Source organism: Anastrepha obliqua, chromosome 4 (assembly GCF_027943255.1).
Source record: "Anastrepha obliqua isolate idAnaObli1 chromosome 4, idAnaObli1_1.0, whole genome shotgun sequence".
In the NCBI taxonomy this organism is placed as follows: domain Eukaryota; kingdom Metazoa; phylum Arthropoda; class Insecta; order Diptera; family Tephritidae; genus Anastrepha; species Anastrepha obliqua.
This window is the reverse complement of record NC_072895.1, coordinates 3,939,101-3,962,004: the sequence shown is the minus strand read 5'-3', so window position 1 is coordinate 3,962,004 and position 22,904 is coordinate 3,939,101. Positions and strand designations below refer to the sequence as shown.

General features: G+C 35.4%; 6 protein-coding genes across 11 annotated transcripts; 4 read left to right on the top strand and 2 right to left on the bottom strand.

The window, feature by feature from the left end:
* Positions 1–1,501: 1,501 nt before the first annotated feature.
* On the bottom strand, positions 1,502–6,042 carry LOC129243846 (polyadenylate-binding protein 2). Of its 3 annotated transcripts, none has more exons than XM_054881210.1 (6): positions 5,907–6,042; positions 5,401–5,656; positions 4,645–5,043; positions 4,430–4,563; positions 4,297–4,364; positions 1,502–1,786 (listed from the first exon to the last, which is right to left on the bottom strand). In XM_054881210.1, exons 2-5 carry the CDS (start codon positions 5,497–5,499, stop codon positions 4,322–4,324), a joined length of 675 nt encoding a protein of 224 aa, XP_054737185.1. In that variant the 5' UTR covers positions 5,500–5,656; positions 5,907–6,042; the 3' UTR covers positions 1,502–1,786; positions 4,297–4,321. The 3 variants fall into 3 exon arrangements, with proteins under 3 accessions (XP_054737185.1, XP_054737187.1, XP_054737186.1); XM_054881212.1 differs by having other exon boundaries at positions 4,297–4,361; XM_054881211.1 differs by having other exon boundaries at positions 4,645–5,040.
* Positions 5,782–9,502, top strand: LOC129243845 (snRNA-activating protein complex subunit 3). 2 transcript variants are annotated; one of them, XM_054881208.1, is made up of 2 exons: positions 5,782–5,894; positions 8,081–9,502. In XM_054881208.1, exon 2 carries the CDS (start codon positions 8,100–8,102, stop codon positions 9,351–9,353), a length of 1,254 nt encoding a protein of 417 aa, XP_054737183.1. In that variant the 5' UTR covers positions 5,782–5,894; positions 8,081–8,099; the 3' UTR covers positions 9,354–9,502. The 2 variants fall into 2 exon arrangements, with proteins under 2 accessions (XP_054737183.1, XP_054737182.1); XM_054881207.1 differs by lacking the exon at positions 5,782–5,894 and adding an exon at positions 7,413–7,520.
* On the top strand, positions 7,259–8,062 carry LOC129243847 (general transcription factor 3C polypeptide 6). The gene is made up of 2 exons (XM_054881213.1): positions 7,259–7,520; positions 7,582–8,062. The coding sequence occupies exons 1-2, from the start codon at positions 7,358–7,360 to the stop codon at positions 7,920–7,922; spliced, it is 504 nt and encodes a 167-aa protein (XP_054737188.1). The 5' UTR covers positions 7,259–7,357; the 3' UTR covers positions 7,923–8,062.
* A 1,571-nt stretch (positions 9,503–11,073) lies between the features above and the next one.
* On the top strand, positions 11,074–15,006 carry LOC129245985 (suppressor of cytokine signaling 4). 3 transcript variants are annotated; one of them, XM_054884458.1, is made up of 3 exons: positions 11,074–11,273; positions 11,351–12,011; positions 14,243–15,006. In XM_054884458.1, the coding sequence occupies exons 2-3, from the start codon at positions 11,356–11,358 to the stop codon at positions 14,712–14,714; spliced, it is 1,128 nt and encodes a 375-aa protein (XP_054740433.1). In that variant the 5' UTR covers positions 11,074–11,273; positions 11,351–11,355; the 3' UTR covers positions 14,715–15,006. The 3 variants fall into 3 exon arrangements, with proteins under 3 accessions (XP_054740433.1, XP_054740434.1, XP_054740435.1); XM_054884459.1 differs by having other exon boundaries at positions 11,074–11,283; XM_054884460.1 differs by having other exon boundaries at positions 11,074–11,297.
* Positions 15,007–18,878: 3,872 nt separating this feature from the next.
* On the top strand, positions 18,879–21,662 carry LOC129243681 (coilin). The gene is made up of 5 exons (XM_054880883.1): positions 18,879–19,153; positions 19,208–19,680; positions 19,751–20,817; positions 20,879–20,984; positions 21,482–21,662. Exons 1-5 carry the CDS (start codon positions 18,933–18,935, stop codon positions 21,604–21,606), a joined length of 1,992 nt encoding a protein of 663 aa, XP_054736858.1. The 5' UTR covers positions 18,879–18,932; the 3' UTR covers positions 21,607–21,662.
* Positions 21,644–22,832, bottom strand: LOC129243682 (mediator of RNA polymerase II transcription subunit 30). The gene has a single exon (XM_054880884.1). It carries the CDS (start codon positions 22,761–22,763, stop codon positions 21,732–21,734), a length of 1,032 nt encoding a protein of 343 aa, XP_054736859.1. The 5' UTR covers positions 22,764–22,832; the 3' UTR covers positions 21,644–21,731.
* Between the last annotated feature and the right edge of the window lie 72 nt (positions 22,833–22,904).

The window sequence follows — 22,904 nt, the reverse complement described above, 5'->3', positions numbered from 1 at the left end:
CTCCAAATTTCTGTGAAGTGTTTGACAGCTGATGTTCTCCAATTCTGACTATAAACTGTAGTCCAATGGATTCAGATCTGGACCAAACGGTCAATCTTCTACGGCTATGAACCCAGGAATATTGTTTTTTAACCACTGCTGGGTGGTTTTTGCCTTATGGGCTGGAGCGGAATCTTGCTGGAAGATCCAACGCTCTCCATTAGAGAGAGTACTGCTCGACTGCTCGACTGCTTCACCACACCTTCAAAGGCATATTTCTAGTTCACTTTTGCCGCGGTTTAAGCCCTTTTATTAAGCGTCTTTTCAAGACCCTCCTCACCAAACCATTACAGAGGTTGTATAATGTCCACGCTGAACCCTTGGAACATTTTTTGCGTCTTTCGAAGTTTTAGCATAGATTTTGTTGTTGTTGTTGTAGCAGCATAAACATTCCCCATACTTACATACGGGGAATGCTGCTAGAGTGGCAATCCTTGGCCGGATATAAATCCTGGTCGTTTCGGTAACGTAGAACCAACTGCCGTGGAAACGGCATAGATTTTGTCATTTTGCTTATTAAAAACTTGTTCATGAGTGAAAATTTTCTCTTGCTTGCATCTGTCGAGTCTAATTTTCTTCAAGCGCGTTGTCAAAAGATGACCAGATGAGTGGCGGAAGGCTTTCATTTGAGTATAGTGTATGAGTAGTTAATGCAGACGAACAAAGGCAAAAATAACGGACCTTTTTTTGCGAATTTGTTCTCGCCGTTTTCATTGTAAAATTTGTCACAGAATTCATGACAAGACTAAGTAATATCGTAGATTGAAAAATAAATAAATAAAAAAATTTACAGTACAACATGTTTTACATTAAATTAGAAATCATGTTGGTTGAACGCATTATATCAAACCTTTTATTTTCATAATTTTTAATAAAAACACATTATAAAACTTTTTATGGTTTTATTTATTTTCATCAAAATTTATTTTGAATTCTTACTAGAAGTAGAATGTATGCATATTTTTTATATTTATTTTAAATGTAATCGATTTTTTTTCCTAATATTTTAAACGTTATATCGTTTATTATATGTTATTTTAGTACTGCTTCTTTACTGCCTGCCATTTTTATATTTTGTTTCTTTTTCTCAAAGTTGATGTTTTTTTCGGATGTTTTCATTTTTTAATATTATCTTCATAATACATCTTTATTTGCTTTCTGGCCTTTTATATTATATTTTAATTTTTTTTTCATCTTTTCACGATGCGATTTTTTCTTCTTTTCGTCTTTTGCTCTTTTGCTTTTGTTTTTTCTTCTTTATCTGCTTCTTTCTTGCATCTTTTATTTTATTATCTTTTCTTTATTTTGCCATTTTTTCTTTTATGAGTTCTTTTCCTCTTTTGTACATCTTTAAGAACTTGTTGAATGATTAAAAGTTGGGAAATTAAAACTGTTTAAACGGGGATGTTGTTGTGTTGCTGTTCAAAAAACATTATAACCAATGAAATAATGAAAATCCATCTTTTGACTGTTTCTGTAATTTATTTCTCGTTGTATTCTTTTTTCAGGCTGTATTTATTTAGCAGTATATTTTAGTTTTACCATTTATTGTTGTTTGTTATTCGCTTTTATAAGCAATTTGGTCCTTTTTTTACAATTTTCTTTTTTTCCTTTCTGCTGTCTACTTTTTTGTCTGATGCTCTATTTGGTCATTAAATATTTTTTGACATCTTTATTTTTAAGGAGATTGGTAACGAACGGTATGTATAATGTTTTTTGAAATCATTTTATATATTGTAAAAAAAATCTGAAATCAAATTAGTTGGATTAAAAAGGTGTTTCAAATAAATGGGATATCACAGGTGAAAGGCTTATTTTGGTGTTTTTCAAATATACTTTTTAGTGACATATGTATGTAAATGAGTAGATATTGCCGAGTAGGAAAGTTGAACAATTTTTATATACAGCTTATTATGGTGGATATTATATACATACAGAAGTAAATTAAACACTCATTCTATACTAATCCGGAAAAATCTATATATAAAATAATAATAAAACGTATTGTAATGTCTTTCTATGTGTAATCCTTTTTATACATTTGTTCTACTGCCTGCACAGCTTCAACTAGAGTTCACCTAGGCCCACGAAAAGTGCTGTTGTTTCGACGGGATTTGGCTGAAGGAAAGGGGTTTAAGATAAATAAGTTGCATTGGGAATGTAACGAGGTGCTTAGTGCCGTTTTCCACATATTTTTCATACGTTTGGTATGTGGAAGTCTAGCCTGGGTAAGTAGAAGTTGAACCTGCTACAATATCGAGAACATAGGATTGCCAATATTACGTGGAAATTCGAACTCTTCGTCTACAATTCTTGTCTGGTCCCAGCGCCCTTCTAGTCCTGGCACACAAAATTGGTGGTGCATACTTTAATACCGGGCGACCTGTATGTTGAACACGCTTATTTCCTATTGTTGTTATAGCAGTATACAAAGCCCTGCCAGGCACCTCATTTACCGGTAGGCCGAAAACACATGCCATTTCGACAGGGTGGGTCGAAAGGGAGAAGGGTATTAGGTGAGTGGATTCAAGGAGACAGGTGAATAGATGGTTAGTGTTGTGCCCCCACATTCTAAGATCCCTTCTTCATCGATAAAACGGTATTGCACAATATGGTGGACTATAAACATTGTAGTCTTCATTGGTAGTCAGTGGGGAACTACTAAGAAGTTTTGTTTCTTGGCCCGCAACAATCTTGTTCCAGAGTCCGTTGCAGTTAAATCGTAAGATCTTAAAGTGTATAGGGGGATCGCATTTCGCAGTGTGAAGTACGCGTGAAATTGTCTGCGTTGGCCCTCTACGCATGCCGCTGTTGTTTTTGTGGTCTAATGCTGGGATATGGCCGTGTCAAACTCTACAGCAGAGAGTGCAGAGCTCTACAGAACAGAGCATATCCGAAGAATTGAACTCGACTTACGTCAGGTTACGAGGTACCCTGGCCTGACGAGCAGAACAGACAGTGTTGGGGACCAAGAACCGTTGGTTGGAGCGGGATGATGGGAGGGTCAGAGGGATGATGGGTGAGTCAGCGGGATGAAAGGAGAGAATGATGCTGCTCCAATTGTGCCTAACGAAACGGCGCATTGTACGAAATAGAGACCTGAAGACGACAGGAGCAAGTAGACACAAACCGTGTGGCCTACTCCGTATGAGACTTAAGGCCTAAACAAGTTAAGATGACTCCACCCAGAGAAGAAGACGAGTGCCGTTTCCACGGCAGTCGGTTCTACGTTACCGAAACGACCCGGATTTATATCCGGCCAAGGATTGCCACTCCAGCAGCATTCCCCGTATGTAAGAATGGGGAATGTTTATGCTGCTACAACAACAACAAAGAGCGCGGATGTAGCCGGTTTTGTCAAACGCTGCAGGAATAAACTTCGGGCAAAGATTAGAATCGATGCCAGCCCTAAGAAAGAGTGTTCCTAACTGCCTACCTGCATAGATAGCGAAGGGCGAGGTTCCACGAACCAGGCAGTGCTAGTTTACGGAGGCGGCAACCCTTGGTTGGAAAATACTTTATTTACGATTGTAGTAGTTTTGAATAAGGACAGCAGGCAGACAAAAGTAGTTATATAGTGTTGTCTACGCCTCAGCCTTACCCCATCAGTAATGTTCTAGAGATTTTTCATGGATCAAATTTTCTCTGACTTCGCCAAATTCTATGCTGTTACAACAACAGATTAAGTCTGCTTTCTACACTTTTTCATTTATGAACTATCTTACTATAGAAACTTGCCTAAGAATCTAAGGTTTTTTATAAACATTACTTAAGTAATGCAATGGCTTCACGCGAATATTTATAGAGAAGTAGTCAATTAGAAACCAAATATTATATATGTCAAATTTACTTACATATAAACAAATATAATAATCCGAAAAAATAATGTAGCTCTGTTCCAGCAAATTTTTGAAAGTCTGCTTTCTCCTCTTTCATTTATGTATTAACTATCTTACTATAAAAAAATTTGCCTAAGATGCTTTGGACCTTTTTTTTAATTACTTAACTACCTGGTATGTAAATGTCTACGTGAAATATTTATAGTAAAATTGTAAACTAGAATCAAAAAAGGAGGTTTTAAATATATAATATATATCCAAAAAGGTAATGGTTACACTCTTCCATTAGTGTTATTTATAAAACTTTGTACATAAATAAAAATGTTTTTCGTTTGTTTTTGAAAATCAAACAATGGGTAATGAAACTTAAAGCCAATAAAGTAGTTAAAATAGAAATTAATAAATAGAATAGACTTACCTTAGAAGTAGGAATAAAACATTAATCAGTAAGGTGCGTAGTAATTAGCACGTCCGCGATAACCCCTTCTGAAACAAAACCCGATTTAAAGTTAAAAAAATTTTTGCAAATATATTTTCCGCAACAGACTTACATTGGACGTCGAGAGCCACGGAAGGAAGTGTGACAACAGGCGCGAGATATACGTGCACCTCGACCACGGAAGCTACCGCGCGCGAAACGATTTGTCGTGGAGAGTCCAGGACGATTGGTGCGTTTCGACATAACCTGCAAACACGCAAACATTCATTAGATTTTCGTTTATTATTGCACACCAATAATGCATTAGAACAACCAAAGTATACAAACCTTAATTTGTCGGCCTCTGAAAAGGGTTTCATTCATAGCTAATGCAGTCTCAACAAATTCCTTTGAGCCGAACTCAATATAAGCAAAGCCTTTGGGATGGCCATCAGCTTTGTTACATAAAATGGTCACTCGATTGATAGTACCACAACCATGAAAGTGTGATTCCAGTTCTTCAGCTGAAGCTCCATAGTCTACGTTGCCCACATATACGGAACGTGTATCAATTTCTTGCTTCTCTTCCAACGACAATGGCACCGTAGCCAAGCCCGTTGTCGAGCCGGCCATTTGTTTATCAACTTCAGATTGCATTTGTTTAATTTTTTCGGCCTCTTCCTCCATTTCCTTAACACGCGCCTTAATTGCCTCTAGTTCAGGATCGATTTGCATATTGGCTTCCTCCTTTTCCAAAATGGGATATGCGAAAAATCGCCACAAATGTAGGGTGCAGGATAGACAAGCACAAAGTACAAGAGAAAAAATGGATACACTTAAATAATGTATTTTGTAAATATGTAATTCACTTCTGCAAAACTGCACACGCCCAACAATGTCATCAAAAACATACAATGTAATGAGCCGCTCTTAATTTTTTTAATACAGCAGTGGCGTCTTTATGAGCTTTTGCTTAGTTTGGATTCCATCTTTTATGCAAACTCCCGCAAAACCAGTTTCTTGCAACAAATGTGGAATTACCAAACCGGAATACAAACGCCGTCGCTTCCACAAAGGTTTGCAATTTATTTTGCAGGTACTCACCTCGTTTTCGTTCATTAGTTCCGCTTCGTGCTCGCCATTTGCCTCGTCAAGATTGTCCAGAAGTTGATCTTCGTTCAACGATAAATCTTCGTCTGCCATTTTGCTAATCGATAATTTAAAGCTTCCACCAAATAAACAGCCTCACAGAAAAGCTCCCCAGACGCGGTTAGCTTCACAAGTTCTCCCTTCGTTGTTGCTGTATTGTAATAAAAGAGTCTGCACGGGCTGCTCTCTCACCTCTTATTTTGCCTAAAATCTGTGACGTTCCAAAATGTTTCAGTTTTCATTTTCTTCTTTTGACAACCTAAATTCGCCCAAGATGGCGTCAGCCATTTTGAGCGAATAATTTTACGTCAATGTGTGAGTGCGAACGTGTACAAAAGAGAAATTTTGTGTGGGAAACCAAGACGGTACCAAGACCCTTTTAACAAACTATCCAACTATTTTTGCTTTTCCACCCAACGATTGCATCTAATTGCCACGTCTTCATAATCGTAAGTACTTACCGATTGATATAACAAATTTCAATTTAAATTAAAATGAACGAAACACCTCTAAATGTGCGACGTATTATATTTTTGTTCACGCACGCGAATTATTTTTACACGAAGAAAGCAAACCTCACTACCTTCACACGCCGGTTGTTCGAAAGAAACTTGTGCAGTGAAACCAGCTGTCAAATCAAAATTCGCTTTTGCCGTATCTCATTTACTCGTTTGTAATAGATCTTTATGAATATGAGAGTTTGCTTGGTTAAAATTATAAGGGCATTCATCTCAGCGTGTAAAAGCCATTGTAAAGCTTACCACACCATAAAATAACTGTTATCACGTCAAAATAATAACGTTATCACGTCAAAAAAAAGTTAGAAAAAAAAGAGTAAACAATAACACAACACTAAAATATCAGTTAATACATAATTTTATAAAATTTTACTCGGGAATTTTATTTACTGGATTTATTTTCTTGAATGTAACCCCATTTTATTTCTTTCTACCCCAAATCATTTTGAATATCATATTTTTGTCACTTGTGAGTTCTAACGAACTTTTGTACAGGCATAAATTAAAATCACGTGAACAACGCTACCGTCACGGTAGAAACTGTTGTACTTTTGGCTGGTCAGAGAGCAACATTTTGAGAAAAAAACACGTAACTCTATGAACAAGACAATATATACCTGCCAGAAAAAGTATGCGTACACAGAGAAATAAAATGTTTTGTATATAAATGTACAGAAATTGTAGAAAAATTACTCACTAAACATTTCTCATAAAAGTTTAAAAAGTTTTAGTTTTTTACAATGAATTGCTTAATATGTTGCTTTCATTTCTTTGTGTACTGATACTTTTTCTGGAAGGTATATATATATATATATATATATATATATATTAGCATACCATATTTTTATAGTTGTAGAATCGATACCACCATCTATAGGTGATATAGGTGTTTACCTTGCTTAGGAATATGTTGAGAAAAGTATAAGTAGCTTTGGTGAAGAACAGAATATTTTGGCGTTCACGTGGGACAGTTTTGCAAAGATAATACACACTTGTGTACTAATAATCTCCCAATTCTCTCCTTGTCTTCGTCGCTCTCTATGATTTTTCGAAGACTTACTGGTTTTGGCAAGTGATTTGACGTACTGGCCAATTTGGCGACGTTTCGTTGTATCTCGCGAAAGAAGCACTAGCCCTGTCTAGTAGACCGTGCAGTTAATACGTTACGTAATGCATTACGATAACAGAAAACGCTATTACATTATAATGTCCTCAAACAGTACCTAGCTACTTGTACCGATAATACAATATGTCAAAATAAAAACATCACCGACCGTAAGTCAGCTGTTGTCAGATTAAATGTTTAGGCGAACTCATACATACATATAAATAAATCCGCTTTGGTATGGTTTTGGTAGAGTGTGACGACAATTTTTTTAAATTTATCATTCATAATGAATGTGGACGAAGAATCTGACTATGAAGAGGAGGAGTTTTTAATTTACGCTGACTTCAAGAATCAACTTGGCCCACTTGAACTAAACGAAAACATAGCAGTAAAAATAATTGGACTTGAAGCAGACCCAGTTGCTGAAGTGAATGGAAACATATTCAAAGGTACTTGAGCAAAAATACAATATATTGAAAGAAAAAAAAACACATGTAAAAATATCAACAGGAACTTACGATTATCCAATGGGGACGTGTGTTTTCTTTGAAAAGGATCTAGACGCAGCTCCCTCAGATCCCTTATTTGAACAAAGCTGCCGACAAAAATATAAATTTTTCGCAAAAACCAATAAAGTTATAAATTTTGAACGAATATTTGTGGAAAAGAAAGAGTTTGAAGCAACCCACGATAGGCCAAATATTGGAAATAATGAGTCGTCTCCCGAAAAAGGTGATGAGAGCAGAGATCAAAACCAAACTAAAGCACAATCCGAGGAGGTTAATCTTCAAATAAATATGTCATACGAAGAAGCTATAAAGCAATTCCAATCATTCGATAATAACGCTTGATCCTTGAAGTTTAGCATTTAAATAAATAAAAATATGAATTAATTAATAAACATGTATACTTATTTATTTTTTTATTTGATATTTAGAATGTATACTCTATTAAAAATATATACATATATATTTTTTTAATTTAGAACCAATTTATATCGTCTTTGCAGTAAACTACTAATTGTCAGAATGGAAGAAATACTAGGCCGAGAGATGGAGCCTCCTCTTTCACTTCGGAAGTTTTTAAATGATTGGAAGACATTTCTAGAACCTATGATTATACCGAAATGTCATGAAGATATTCAAATAACAATGAATTTATCTGAAAGCCCAACACGTTTCAAAGTCGTAACCACTCAATGCTCGTTAGAGCAACTAAAACAAGAAAATGATGCCAACATTATAACATTTGAACCAGGAATTGCAAACTCCTCCCGTATTCCCTTAATAGTTAATGAGACCGACTTAAAAACATATAACGAGCTTATTAAGGGTAAAACCAGCACTCAACATCGGAATCCTTTTAAACGCTCAAGGGAAACTTATGCTATGGTTGCGCTTCCAGTTCGGCAACAAAGTGAGAAATATGAATCTAGTAACTTTTACAATGACATAATTGTAAAAGTGCGCATTTACCGTCCAGCACGTGTTGTTCATACTGGTCAAAGCTTAGAGAAACCTGTATTTTCCGAAGAATTTGAGTGTCTAGGCTCGAATTATCTTAGTGATTTGCGCGATAAGATATCCTGTGTGTGCAAAAAGAAACGTTTCTTCGATATTAGCAATAATCCCAATGCTGAACTACCAGTAAAGACAACAGATCCAGCATATTTCTTTATAAACAATACCTTTTATAACGACCGACGAAATTCCGATAACGCTGATTACTCAGAGGTCATTCGAAATTGGGCCAAAAAAGCCATTGGGCTTAAGGATTTACGTTTCGAAGTAGCGCAAATGGAAACTACACAATTTTTAGATTTAAATGTTAGCATAGGTTTCCCTCAATTATACCAGCATCACGGCAATTGTGAGCATGTCTTCATCATATCCCAAGTCGAAGTGCTAACACCTGGAGTAGCGTGCAGCCAGCGTCAACTATATCCGCGTCTAAGCTCTTTCGGTCATTTTAACAATCGTGTATGCAATATGTGTGGCACACGGCGGTATACATTTATTGTAACGAAAAGTGATCGTCAACTACACGATCCTGCATATGTTTGCAACAAGTGCTTCTTTGACTACCATTACATCGATGGAAAAAAAATTGGCAATTTCCAGGCCTACAGAGTGAATGAGTACAATGAAGAGGAAGAAGTAATGAACTTGAATGAAAAGACGGGAGTTGAAGAAGAGTATGCCTCGGATGAGAATGGCGAATTAGCTAGTGTGCAGAGAACAAACAGCGAGACGGAAGAAGACAAGGAGACTGTTCTTGGATGAGTTGATTTTGAGTCACAGTGATAGTGTAATTACTCTAGACGTAAGGTTAACGTAAGTTACTTAAAGGCTTAAAGATGTTTACACAAGCTGTCAAATTAACTGTCTCATACAGTCTCAAGCCAAATAAATGAAAGCATTACAGTTTTTCATATGTTTTTCTTCTCACTTTCATTGAACTCGATAAATACTCCTTACAAAACGTAATCGCTACCTCATGGAGTAGATCCCTTTAATACATATATCAACTGTTCGCAGGTTGCACATAAGTTTAAGTTACGTTTAGCTCTAGAATAATTACACTATTTGAAGCGCCAATGTTCGGTACTATAAAAGAGTTACAACTAGAGATTGACCGAACATCGATTTTTAAGAGTCCAAGTAATAGACATCAATGACTTTTAAAATGAAGTATATTTTTTAATCAAAAAGCAAATCAGATACATAACTTCAATCACATTAATTTTAGCTTGACATAAGTATTCAGTGGAACTCACTAGCTTGATTGATTGAAATTTGCGATAACTCGTAACAAAGTTTAATCCTCCCTATGCAAAAATGTATGTAAATTGGTCACCTCGATAGCTCGTATTATTTTCCAACCACACGTCTTCGCTAATTTTTTTCTGGTCATTCGCGGTTCGTGTCTGACAAAAATGCTTTATTAATTAATTATATTGCTCTATAGCGCGTAATTCACGAAATTGTGAAAAATCGTAATTCGATTTTGACCGTTACTTTTGCTTTTGGCTTTGCAAAAGTACACTGAACCACACCCGATGGGGTGGCAGATAGATATTTCAAAGCAATTTTTTCAACAAAGTACAGTGCAGAAAGAAATTTGCAAAAACTAGAAGTTTTAAACAAAATTTAATGAAATGTTCGGTAAAAATTCGGGATTTTTTCGCCGAATCCGAAGTTTGGTCGTTCTTTAGTTATTAGTGTTCAGCTGTACTACAATCATTTGGCGGGTTGGAAAAAGGGAGTTGATTTTAAATGCCAAATAGTGTAATTAAATACCTTGAAGTTTTCTCATCCCAAAAGCCTAATTAATTATGCCATTTTTTACCGTTTCGTATGCTTCAAATCATTTAAGTTTCTGAAAAAAAGCTGGTTATATGAAAAAAAGCATTTTAGAAATTACTACTAATAGCATTAAAACACTTTGATAAAAAAATTTCTTTCATTTACATAGTATGTTATTGTATGTCCAACTTGGGACAAGATTTTTGCGTAGAACGGTTTTAATGAGCTCGAAGATCTTTATCGTGATCCACTCTATGTTTTTTTATATTGAAACCATTTGTATGTTATATTTTTAAATTTATTATTTCATAAAAACAGTTTATAAAGTTAAAGTGACTAAAAGCTATAATTATTCAAATCCTATACTGAGGTGATCCGCATATTTAGTGGTGTATGCCTTAACTTTTTTTTTTGTTTTTTTTTTTAGGAAACAGAATATAGAAAATTACATTCTAAAAATGTCTGTGTGTTTGCTACTTCACCGCTGCGATTTGACTCCGTTAATTTATGATTTGTGGGGATCCATTATAAATATCATCCAGCAACGAAAATGGTTCGTTTCTTACTTGAAGTTATTTCACGTTCCAAAATATTAGATGGCCCTGTATATGTTTTTTGTGGGAAAAGAAAATGTTTGCATTTAAGGGTTAAGAATGTCAACTGTAGTAACTAAATTATTGACATTTGAAGAAAAAAAGCAAACAAAACATGGTGATTTCTTATCTGTCGGAATTTATACCTGTTTCCATCTTTAGCAGTAGTTACAAATCAGATTAAATATAAGATATTACTCATCTAAATTCATAATACCGAAAGCAATCGAGTCATCGGAATATTACAAAAGAATATCTACAGAATGATGTACTTTCCAGTATAGTTCAGAGCGTAAAATTAGACGTAAGATATGGTGTGGAGGGATTGGTATAATTTGTAGTACTCGGTTCTTTATAAAATACAATTGCAAAATTTTGTAGCCATAATGAACGAGCGTGTCCCCATGAAAAATGAGGATTGTGAACGAATGCCTAGTTCGGGAAGTGGAGCTGATGCTGCTGCCACATCCAACGCAACTACTCCAACATCAGCAACTAAGGAGAAGCGCAACTGGTTCCAATCACTGACGAGACGAAAAAAGTCTCAATCACAAATGTCCCTTGCTGATATACCCTCCACATCACGAGAATCACCGCTTGTACAGAACAACAACAATGAACCCTTGCAGGTGATATGTACCAGAAACCCCATTAGAGATCTTGATGCCAATACCAATAAAGAATCTGACATAGGCGGCACGATTGGACGCAAGCGAAAAGATGAAAAGAATGTATTTCAAAGGTTGCGTAAAAAGATGGGTCTGCGATTTTCTTCTTTGCGACATCGCCAAGAGCCTGCCGATGAGACTGACAGTGGTGGCGGCTGTGCTGGAGGCACAATAAACGCTTCTGATGAATTTTTAACTCACTCACCGATACGTGAACCGAAGCTGCTGTTTAACTTTGCACAAAGTAAACCAGTTGAAGAACAAGAGATTGTACCATTTACCAATGGCTATAAACGTTTCATTATTAAGAAGTGGTTGCAAAAAGAAGCAAGACCCAATCACATAATGTATACAGCATGCTCGGAAATGCTAAGGTAAGAAATAAAGTTTGTATGTACAGATCCAAAATTAACTATATGTTTGTAGGCATATGAAAAGTTTTAGATAGGAAAATTAAGGACAGTCTGTCTAACTTTTTATTTTAAATATTTTTTTTTTACATTTGCAATAAGGTTATTGTTAGTATCGTTGTTGTTATTGGTGTTGTTATTTTTGTTTTTGTAGCAGTTCACCAAGCCGTGCCGGTACGGAGTAATCACCGGTTGTCATCTTCACCAATCTAACGGTGCATACTATTTCGATGGGTTGGGTCCAAAGAGCAAGGGGTCTTAAGTAAGTGGGTGTGAGAGGGCACATGCATAGGTGACTAGGGTCGTGCGAACTACAATTAAATACCAGACATATGTTGAGTATATCGTAGTCGATTCTGGACAATTAAGAGTTTAATCTACTACAGTATCCTGTTACCGGCTGGTAGAGGATCTTGTTGCGGTTTCGGACATTACTAGCATTTGCTGTTGCACGCGCTGAGAAGGAGAGCAAACTATCGAAAATAACACCCAATAGTTCCAGGTTGTTAAAAGTCGATATTGGTGTGTCGTCCACATTTGACTTCAGCTGAGCTTTGCCCTCCTTCGTTCAGGTTGTGAATAGGGTCGCCGAGGATTAGGGTAAATTGAGAGGTAGTGAAGAATCGAGTAAGCCATCGGTGATATTGTCCAGTAAAACTGCCTCTGTTGCTTGAGAGGGCTGCGAGATATAGAAGCTGAAAAGCAAGGATATGGTGTCTTTCATCCTGCGGCACTTCTTGCTTTATCTTCCTCTGTTTTAAGTTTTGAACCCCAAATATTACTGACGAGTGCCGACATGGGTAGCTTGCGGACCACCTCTTTAGTCCCGATGTGAGGATCGATTGTTGATCTGTCCAACACTACTAGAATCGATCGTTCCCACGACAGTCGGTTCTAGGTTACCGGAACGACCCGGATTCATATCCGGCCAAGAACTTCAGCAGCATTCCCCATATATGTATGGGGAATGATTATGCTGCTACAACAACAACTAGAATCGATCGCTCGCAGGGGCGGTTTTCGGGTAACCCGCGATTTAACTGTGTATTTATGGCGTTAAGTACTGTAATAGTACTGCACCGTTTCCTACTTTACAGAAACCATGCTGATATGTATGTGTGACCGTAAAGTATATAGCAGTATTTTTGATTTGAAGCTGGTATATTTTAAAAATCGTTGTAGACATTTACAATCATCCTTAGATCTCTTAAGGTATTAATGGTCAAGACTAGGAGAAATTCATTCAAATTTGTACATAATTTGTTGGGAATCCAATATTTGACAGGCATATATGTGTACCATATATGTATATTAATAGAGACGAATCAGGAAATCGAAGGCGTATTTATAACGTCGAGCTTTAAGTAGGCTTTGATATCTTCCTAATCTCTATTAATACTTGGTGCTTTGTATATAACCATTCTACTAACGTAAGTATGTTAATATTATACTAGGATCGCCCATAAGTCGAAATTTCGACGTTATTCGGAGAGCAAAATTTAGTCATACCATTTTTAGTATTTATAGTCATAGAAAAAAGTTGAAACATATATAAATGGATAGCTTATGTTGAAACTTTTTACATGACATACATATGTGAATAGATTTAGTAAAATTAAAAAATATCCCATTTTACCTGTATAAAGCGATCCTATATTTGTGTATTTCAAATATCATAATCTTTTTTATTCATGAATTGGAAACATTTAATTTCATGTAAGTGTTACGGAAAAATAATTTATTTTTTTTGAAAAACCATAATAAAAAACAATCATTAATTAATCCATGACCATCATAATTTCTGAATCAAATTTATAATAGTATTGATTCACAATATATAATATAAGTTTCCAGTTGTTTCATAAACTTTTATATCATGACACATATGTATATATAATACCATGATACATATTATAGCATGATATATTATAATACAGGTAAAATAGTGTGATTAATTCTACCTGCACCTATTCACTTATGTATCTATTTTAATACATTGTGCAAACCGTCTCCACATATGCTATCCATGGATATATGTTTCAACTTTTTTCTCTGACTATAAATACTAAAAAAAGGTACGACAAAATTTTGCTCTCTGTATTAATATATAGATATTTTATATATTTTAAAATTATATACATTTTGAATTGAATCTAACAACTCGTCTCTATTTTCATTTTATACATCAACACTAGCCAAGTGTGGTACTGGGGCGAGATATCACGACTCGACGCACAAAAGCAACTAAGCGACAAACCCACCGGTTCATTTCTAGTGCGCGACTCGGAAACACGTGGCTGCCAGTTTACACTTAGCTTCCGAATTGTGAATGTAACATTTCATTATCGTTTAGAATACCGTGATGGCTATTGGCATTTTGAGGAATTACAATACGAATCCATTGTGGAAATGATAGAAGATATACTGTACCGTTGTACCAACGACAATTTTGTATGTTTCGTAAAAGTGCAAAATGAATTGCAACCACCCTGTCCAGTCATACTAAAGTATCCGCTTAGTCGGTATTTTAAAATGCCACAATTGCAGGACTTGTGTCGACGTGTTATACAGCAACATGCTGCATCCGAACAAATTGCAAAGCTGCCAATTCCACCAAAGCTTCAGGAATACTTAAGTATAAAACGTGAACTAGTATTTCACAGTTAATCAAAAACTATAATTTATAAGAGAATAAAACGGGGACTAATGTTCGAGGAGCACGCTAATTGTTCCGTATAGTGGGTTAGTCGATTAATTATAGCTTAGAAAATGTGCTGCTATTTTAATCGGCTAATGGCACTCGAGGGTTAAAGTGTGTAAAAGCCAAAGTAGAGATAAGCATACACAACTCAAAGCCACATATGAATAGAAAATTTGTATTTTAAGAAACTTTCAACACGGCATAAATGTTCGCTATTAAAGTGGTAAAAGGAGTTATGGGTAGTTATACTTATGATAGCTATACTACTGTGTCCAAAAAATAAGGTGACATTGTATTTATTTTGAAAATTCTTTATTTATTCTTCCAAATTAATTTCATCCCCTTCAAAGTAATCCCCTCCCGACACAATGCACTTATGCCAACGTTTTTTCCAATTTTCGAAACACTGGTTGTAGTCACTTTCCGGGATGGCCTTCAGTTCCGTCTTCGTTGCGGCTTGAATCTCCTCTATCGTGTCAAAACGGTGTCCCCGGAGCGGTCTTTTGAGCCTGCTGAACAGCCAGAAGTCGCACGGTGCCAGATCAGGTGAATACGGTGGTTGCGGAACGATATGGGTTGAGTTTTTGATGAAATGATCACGAATTACGAGTCCAAAAAATTCAATGTTTTCGGTACCAGTCGAGATTTGACGCGCTTGAGGCCCAAAACATCCTTCAAAATGGTATTGACTGAGCCTTTCGATATGCCAACATCATCAGCAAGGTCTCTAATCGTTAATCGACAGTTTTTCAACACCAAATCTTTGATTTGTTGGACGTGAGCTTCGTCAGTTGAGGTTGATGGCCGCCCAGGACGCTCTTCGTCTTCGACACGTTCAGGACCGGCTTGGAACTCACTATACCACTTGTAAACATTTTTTTTAGACATAGCCTCATCACCAAAGGCTTTCTGCACCATCCTCAACGTATCCGAAAATTGATTCCGCAAACAAAATTTAATGCAAATTCTTTGCTCAACAAATTTCGACATTGCAAAAAACGAGAAACTCACTTTTAGCAGCTCACAAAACGACGCGTATCTCAAACAGTAAATGAATATTTCACATGAAATTTGACATAGATGTCACTCACAGTACTACCAACCTAAAAAAAAAAGAATTCTCCTAATCCTTCAAAGCGCGCAGTTTAAAATCAAATGTCACCTTATTTTTTGGACACAGTAGTACATGTATGGTTCAAAATTCGTTGTCTGGAAATGATACAAAATTGATGTAAATTGACCGCATTTTAATTTGAATTTCCGAAATCCCTAATTTGTACTCATAATACATCCACCTACCAAAGATATTACTTTCATCACTGTTTGAAACTATAGTAATCACAGATAAGTTAAGAAAGCAAGCATAATTCAAATATAGTATGTATGTAATTATTAATTGAACAATTCATTTGTTTAAATAATGCAAATGCATGTTGCTTGAATATAATATTCACTATTTTTATTTCAAGTTAAGGTATGTGAACGTATTTTAAATATAAAGCTTTACAAATAAGCTTTGCTCAATACTATTACTCATTTTATTTAGTAAGTAATTGGAAAATATATAAAGCTAAATAATCGTAAATTGAATCCCTTCTTATCGCGGATTACAAAAGAACTCTATTGACTATCGAGGGAAAAAGCGCAATATATTGCAAACGATACGCACAAATGGTATTTATAAAAATAAGTAAATTCAAAATGAGTAAATGAAATTATGAATATATTCATATGTTAACAGATTTTTTCGTACAAAATATATATTTATAAGAAGAATCAAAAACAATGACGTCAATAATTCCTAAGTAGAATCTATCAAATTGATATATAGTTTACATTAAATGATAAGTATAAAGCTTTATTCGAGTGCATTTTGGTACGAATTATTTTGATATTAATAACTATTCATAAAAAAATAATGGTTAAAATTTTAATGTACATTTGCACAAATTAGATGAAGATTTAGCCTACATATATTATCACAAATGTTAGTTAAGCATCAAATATTTGTAGTAAATCTGCTCTAGACTTCTGTAAATTTTTAAAATGTGAACTCTTCCCTATTTAGAAACTAATTTGTACATGTTTTCAATGCATATTATCCTTCAAATGCTGATATAAATATATACAAATGTACACCTACTTACATACTTGTTATATGTACATATATACATACATACATTCGTATATAACCATGCTCAATTAAAGTTCTTCACTAAAAACAAAAAGAGTTTTTTTTACCAAACAAATGAAAATTAATTCTTAGTTCACGGTCCTTTTCTAGCCTTCTTGGAGATTTTTTTTAATAATTTAAAAATTCAGTTTCCACCATAAAATTGTGTTAGGTTTGTTCTGAAGGGCTTCTGTCCTTCCTTTTATGACATTTGATAGCCTCGGCCAGTTCAGATGCTAAGAGATATTGTTTGAAATCGGTCTGAAAGTCTCTGGATCCTGCCTGTATCTCTCATTGAACGAACTTTGTCTTAATAATCTTTGATAATATAATACTAGTAATAAACTTTATACTTGTTTGTATCTAATACTACTTAATTTTACTTAAATTTAATTTATACACTTTTTTTAGTTTTCCAAAATTACCGCTATTGCAAGCCGCAATTAGTTTTAAATTATCTTCCCAATGAGTTGGAGGCTTTAAATTTTATAGCTGATATCTCGCAAGCATTTCAATACACAATGAAAATTAATCTCTAATGCAAATTTTATAAATGGTATTAAAGTTAAATAAATCAGATTTAAAAATATTTATATAATTAGTATGTTGAAATCGATAGCAAAATTTTACATAGAGGTGTAAAGAAGAAGAAAAAAAAATATTAAATGATTATTAAGAAAATATTTTTAGTTTAATACGTTTCTGAAACAACATAAGCTTGGTTCACATAGAGATTGCTCTGAAAATCTGCGGTTGAGACTTTTTGAAATGCAGTTCACACTGAAATGGTATGTATTAAAAATTATAATTGGAATTATCACGCTAAGACGTTTTTGTGCCCACTACTGTAATTGGTACAAAGAAAGCGAATAGAATACAGAAGGTGGCACCTTCCGCCAACAGCTGCTTTATTTTTTTCCGGTTTTGACAACCGTTGACGTCATGCCCCATAATAGTACAAAACAAACAAAAGAAGAGAAATTAAGGGAAATAACGTGTTTGTGAAGAGGAAAAGTAAGTGAATACAGTCGAAACTGCCAAGCACAAGAATTTATACACACGCACACACTGTTGTTGTTGTGCGGGGAGTGCTGCTGGAGTGACAGTCCTTGGCCTGATATAGAGTAAATCCGGGTCGTTCCGGTAGCGTAGAACCGACTGATGGAGGAACGACAAGCACAAGAAATTATACACACCCAAGATCTCCACGGGTTCATTAGCAAAAAAAACGCGCAAAAAAAAACTACATTTGGAGGTATTTTTATTACTCGCTTTCACAATTTGAATTAACTTCGTTTTTTTAAATTAAACGTCACAAATCTTCAAATTACAATTCTAACCAGCCATTCAATGAATATTTACAAACAAACAATTTCTTTTTTGTGTTATTATAACGCATGACGTCAGCCAATTGTCAAAACCGCGAAAAATATAGTAGCGGTTTGCGGAAGGCATCACTTTTAGTATTCTGTACACGGTGGAACAAAGTGACAGTTAATTTCCATTCAATTTGTAAGCATTCATTTTTACGCACACTTTCTTATCACAGATTCTTCCGTATAAAAATGCAAGAAAACTGCATTTGGAAGCTTTATATTCATTTGTGCTTTCATAATTGAACACATGGAACTTCGTTTTTATTAGTTGATTAAGTTTGAATCTCACAAATCACAATATTACCAAGTCATTCACTGAATTTTTACAAACATTTAATTGCTCCTCCTTTTGTTTGCTTGTATTGTATTGGAAAGGAGCCTAATGTCAGACTTGTCGAAAACGCGAGAAATAAAGTAACTGTTTTGGAAAGACGCTCCTTCTGTATTCAATTCGCCTTGATAGAATAAAGTATTCAATTCTTTTTGCCTTGAATAAAGCAAACACAATTGAAGTTCGCCGAACAGATGTCTGCCGGAATTTTCGCGGCCTTTATTGTGATTTGTTTTTGAAAACTTAGAAAAAAGTATTTGTTTTGACTGTTTATTTGTTAAGTTTGTACATATTAGTGTGGAAAATGAAGAAATTTCCTGTGAAAATTGATCTTTCAAGTTTTTTCGACGATGAAAGAAAATACGTTATGCTCCTGGTAGATCCACAATGGAAAAGCGTGGAATATTTGCAACAACGTGTGGAACAAATATTTGACGTTCGTCCTGTGCACTTTCTCACAAATGATAACCTTTTTATTCCCCCACAAGAATCCATAGAAGTATTAGAATTTACAGAATCACTTAAGTAAGGAGGTCACATCGGCATTAAGATGAAATATAATGAGTAAAATTATTACAGGGCTTTCATTCCGAAACATGCAGTCGAGGAATCTCGTCGACGTTCAAAGCAATTTCGGAAGCCGGAAATTGAAAACGCTTTTACTATCAACGCAGATGAATCGCCGATTGGGAAAGATTTAGTTAAGAAGAGAAAATATACTTTGGGTACGGAGATATTAAGTAGTTCCACTCCAAGCAGCAAAAAAAAATCAAAATGTGCCTCTGCTGCACTGCCTAGTTCTTCAACGCCATTCTCTAACGAATCGCAAGAAATCACAAGTACTAATGAACAAGGCAGTTTGCCAAGCAATGGTACGACAGCGCTTCGAAATCGAAATCATGGTAACCTTAATGTGAGCAATCGCAAAATATCGTACTCAGATGTAGTAGAAAATCAGATTGAAACAATTAATGAAGAGCTAGACAAATCGATACGAAAACGCAAGCGAAAACAAGCTCGCAAAATAGCGGAGCAAAACAATGGCGTTAATGGTAATGTAATTTTGTTATATATATGTGTTAAAATAAATATTATGTATTTTCTAATCATATTTGTTTATAGCAAATTCAATAACTTTGCTGCCGGATATACCTTCTTCAACTTTTGTTAACAACTCAAAATTAATGGGGAACAATTCGCATATACTGTTCTCTGATGATTCGATGGTTTTAGAATCTACAAAGGATAAAAAACTAACTATAGATAATAATACTTCGATCATTCGTAAACAAATTAAATCGCCAAAATTGGTTTTTAAATGCAATTTAGATGATGATATTGAAGTTCAAAAGCCATTGGTTTCGCCCTTAAAAGTAATCAATAAGAGTAATAAAGCTCCGAAGCGTATCATAGACATCCAAGAAAATATACTTTTGCCCCCAGCCGATATAGATATCTTAACACAAACAAGCCCTGTGAGAGAATCAAGCACCAAATTGGAGCAAAGCAATGCTTCAAATACTTTAAAGGTCACAAATGGGTCACAGAATATCGAAGCTAGAAGTGGTATTGAAACTGAAAATATAGAAAAAGATAGCAACTTGGAATATCCAAAGAATAATATCAATAACGATTTTGAGTCCACAAAAGACTTCACCGAGTTTGGCAATGAGAACAGACAAAGTGACTTAAGCATTACGATCGGTGTAGAGAATCCCAGCGCTTTGGATGCTACAACAAAAGAAAATGAAAACGATTCATATACAGAAAATGTGGAAGAGAAGACGCAATCAGAAAAAGAAAATGTAATAAATCATAAGGAAATAGTACCCAACAACGTAAAAGACGAAACAGAGCATTTCCGCGCTGCAAATGGTTCGCAAAGCGAGGCAAAAGATGAAAAACTCCAGAAATCGCTAAAAGAAACCTCTACAGCAACGAAAGCTGACACGTCGGAAGGATCTAAGGATTTATCGGCATTAGATGAAAGCAGCGTTATAGACTTGGATGATGAAGACGAAGACGTGATTAATTTAAGTGATGATCAACAATCGTTGTCAATGAATCATAGTGCTAGGCTATCAGAGATCTTAAGCAACAGCATAAGCACAATGGGCGTCGCTGAAATGATGCCGTTCTGTACGCCGCTCATTGGAATACCCTCGGTAGGCGACATTGTCATATTTAAGGTGGGTTGATGTGGACTCTATTTATACACTCATATATCTGAAGTGTTTTTGTTTTCTGCAGTTTAATCGCGGAGTTTTAAGTGAGAAAAGTGATTTATCCGAATTTATAGCTTGTAAATGCGAACATGTAAATCGACGCACGAAAGTTCTAAAACTACTTATAATAGGTAAGTTAAAAAAGTAAATATCTGGTATGTCCTACCGCGGCCGCCGAAGCCGAATGGTTGGAAAATCTGTTTCTGATAGCGGTCGACTCTCGGCAGGCAATGGCAAACCTCCGAGTGTATTTTTACCACGATAAAGCTCCTCATAAAAAATATCTGCCGTTCGGAGCAGGCTTAAAACTGCAGGTCCCTCCATTTATGGAACAACATGAAGACGCACGCCACAAATAGGAGGGGAAGTTCGGCCAAACATTAAATAATGCTGTAAGCGCCAATTCTATGTATTTATACAAAAAAAAAATATCAGTATTTAAGTCTTGCTTAAGGATACATTGTAACGCTAAATTAAACGTTTACCGAAAGAAGACAATCAATCGTTTCTGTTGAAACGACGAAATGAAAATATTTACCTTTCCATTTTTAACTTTTTCGGATGGATTTCATTAGGGATAATACAATGTAATAAATATTTACGGTATATCTTATTTTTTTACTTCCAGATTCGAGCCTAGAAAACGATTTCATTCCACCTCAATACATGTACAATACAGATGAATCATTAACTAATACATTTATAAATATAAAGTTACCGGAAATGATCGATGCTAAAGTGTTGCAAACATGAAAATTTATTCCTTTAATAAAGTATTCAAAATAAAATATGTGTTTATTGATGTTAAACCTTTTTGTTTTTATTCTACTATAGTAAAAACAAGTATTGACTTAAAGAACAGCAAAAGGACTAATATACTATGATCGTCGCATTGCCAACATGGTATTTATTTCCCAGATAATTATACGTGTGCGATCAATTATTTCTCGTAATTGGCGATTTTTTAATCTGACTGTCTCAATAAGTTCCTGGTTTTCTTGTAACGCCTTCCTATATTCATCACATTGCGTCGGTTCATTTCGGTGATCGGGATGTTCCTCCTTGTATGTTATTAAACTCTCAACGTTGGTGTAGTCCATGCCGTGTGGATAACCATCATTACATTTTTCGTAAATGATTCGTACACGTTTAAATAATAATCGTATAGTGCGAAAGTATTCTTGTACCTTTTTTTCAGTATTGTTGTCTCGATTTGCCGTAGGCTGTATAATTTTTAGTGCTGTAAATATTTCCTGAAAACGTGATGTTATGTCTTGGACAGTTTCTTGTCCTAAACGCGACAAAGCCACAATATTTATTTCTTTATGCGGATTTGGCTGTGAAATGGCTAGCATGTTGTTGCTAGTCGTCGTTGTGGTATGTGGCGTAGAGTGTTGTGAATGCATTATTCCCGCAAGGTTAGCCTGTGGAATCTGTGTCTGCTGTTGTTGCACTGACATCGCCATTTGCTGCTGTTGCTGAGAGTGCTGCATTATATTACCCGTAGGGACAGTACCAACACCCGGCCCTGCCCCACCCACACCTATCATGCCGGAACCTACTGGCCCACCACCCTGCACCATTTGCACATGTTGTTGCATCTGCTGTTGCTGTTGCTGTTGCATGTTCATTGGCGTGTTCATTAAATTTCCGCTCATGGCCATGCCACTTGATAACTGTTGCTGTTGAGGGTGATATCCCCCCATCGGCATAATACCGCCACTACCTACACCTATTTGTCCACCAGTTCCTCCGCCGACCATTCCATTCTGTCCCATGTTCCCGGCACCCATTTGATTCATGGTATTTATCATTTGAGGAGACTGCTGTTGTTGTTGTTGTTGTGGATTGAATTGACCACGATGACCACCAAGTGGGCTATTATAACCACTAGGATACTGCCCAGACATTTTGCAATATCATAAAACACTTTTCGAGTATTTAAAATAAGAGGTATGAATAAGTAAATGCAATATAAACAAAAGTGAATACGGACTATAGAAATCGATAACAGTTGAACGTCGATTTACGATTCTTAGTGGATTTCAGTG

Excerpts from the sequence above, each read along its gene's own strand:
- LOC129243846 (XM_054881210.1), bottom strand. The coding sequence starts at position 5,499 with ATGGCAGACGAAGATTTATCGTTGAACGAAGATCAACTTCTGGACAAT. Across the intron at positions 5,044-5,400 it reads AACTAATGAACGAAAACGAG|GAGGAAGCCAATATGCAAAT; the intron begins GTGAGTACCTGC and ends ATTTTGGAAAAG. Across the intron at positions 4,564-4,644 it reads TCAGAGGCCGACAAATTAAG|GTTATGTCGAAACGCACCAA; the intron begins GTTTGTATACTT and ends GCGTGTTTGCAG.
- LOC129243847 (XM_054881213.1), top strand. The coding sequence starts at position 7,358 with ATGAATGTGGACGAAGAATCTGACTATGAAGAGGAGGAGTTTTTAATT. Across the intron at positions 7,521-7,581 it reads GAATGGAAACATATTCAAAG|GAACTTACGATTATCCAATG; the intron begins GTACTTGAGCAA and ends AAATATCAACAG.
- LOC129243845 (XM_054881208.1), top strand. The coding sequence starts at position 8,100 with ATGGAAGAAATACTAGGCCGAGAGATGGAGCCTCCTCTTTCACTTCGG.
- LOC129245985 (XM_054884458.1), top strand. The coding sequence starts at position 11,356 with ATGAACGAGCGTGTCCCCATGAAAAATGAGGATTGTGAACGAATGCCT. Across the intron at positions 12,012-14,242 it reads GCATGCTCGGAAATGCTAAG|CCAAGTGTGGTACTGGGGCG; the intron begins GTAAGAAATAAA and ends CATCAACACTAG.
- LOC129243681 (XM_054880883.1), top strand. The coding sequence starts at position 18,933 with ATGAAGAAATTTCCTGTGAAAATTGATCTTTCAAGTTTTTTCGACGAT. Across the intron at positions 19,681-19,750 it reads GCAAAACAATGGCGTTAATG|CAAATTCAATAACTTTGCTG; the intron begins GTAATGTAATTT and ends ATTTGTTTATAG. Across the intron at positions 20,818-20,878 it reads GCGACATTGTCATATTTAAG|TTTAATCGCGGAGTTTTAAG; the intron begins GTGGGTTGATGT and ends TGTTTTCTGCAG.
- LOC129243682 (XM_054880884.1), bottom strand. The coding sequence starts at position 22,763 with ATGTCTGGGCAGTATCCTAGTGGTTATAATAGCCCACTTGGTGGTCAT.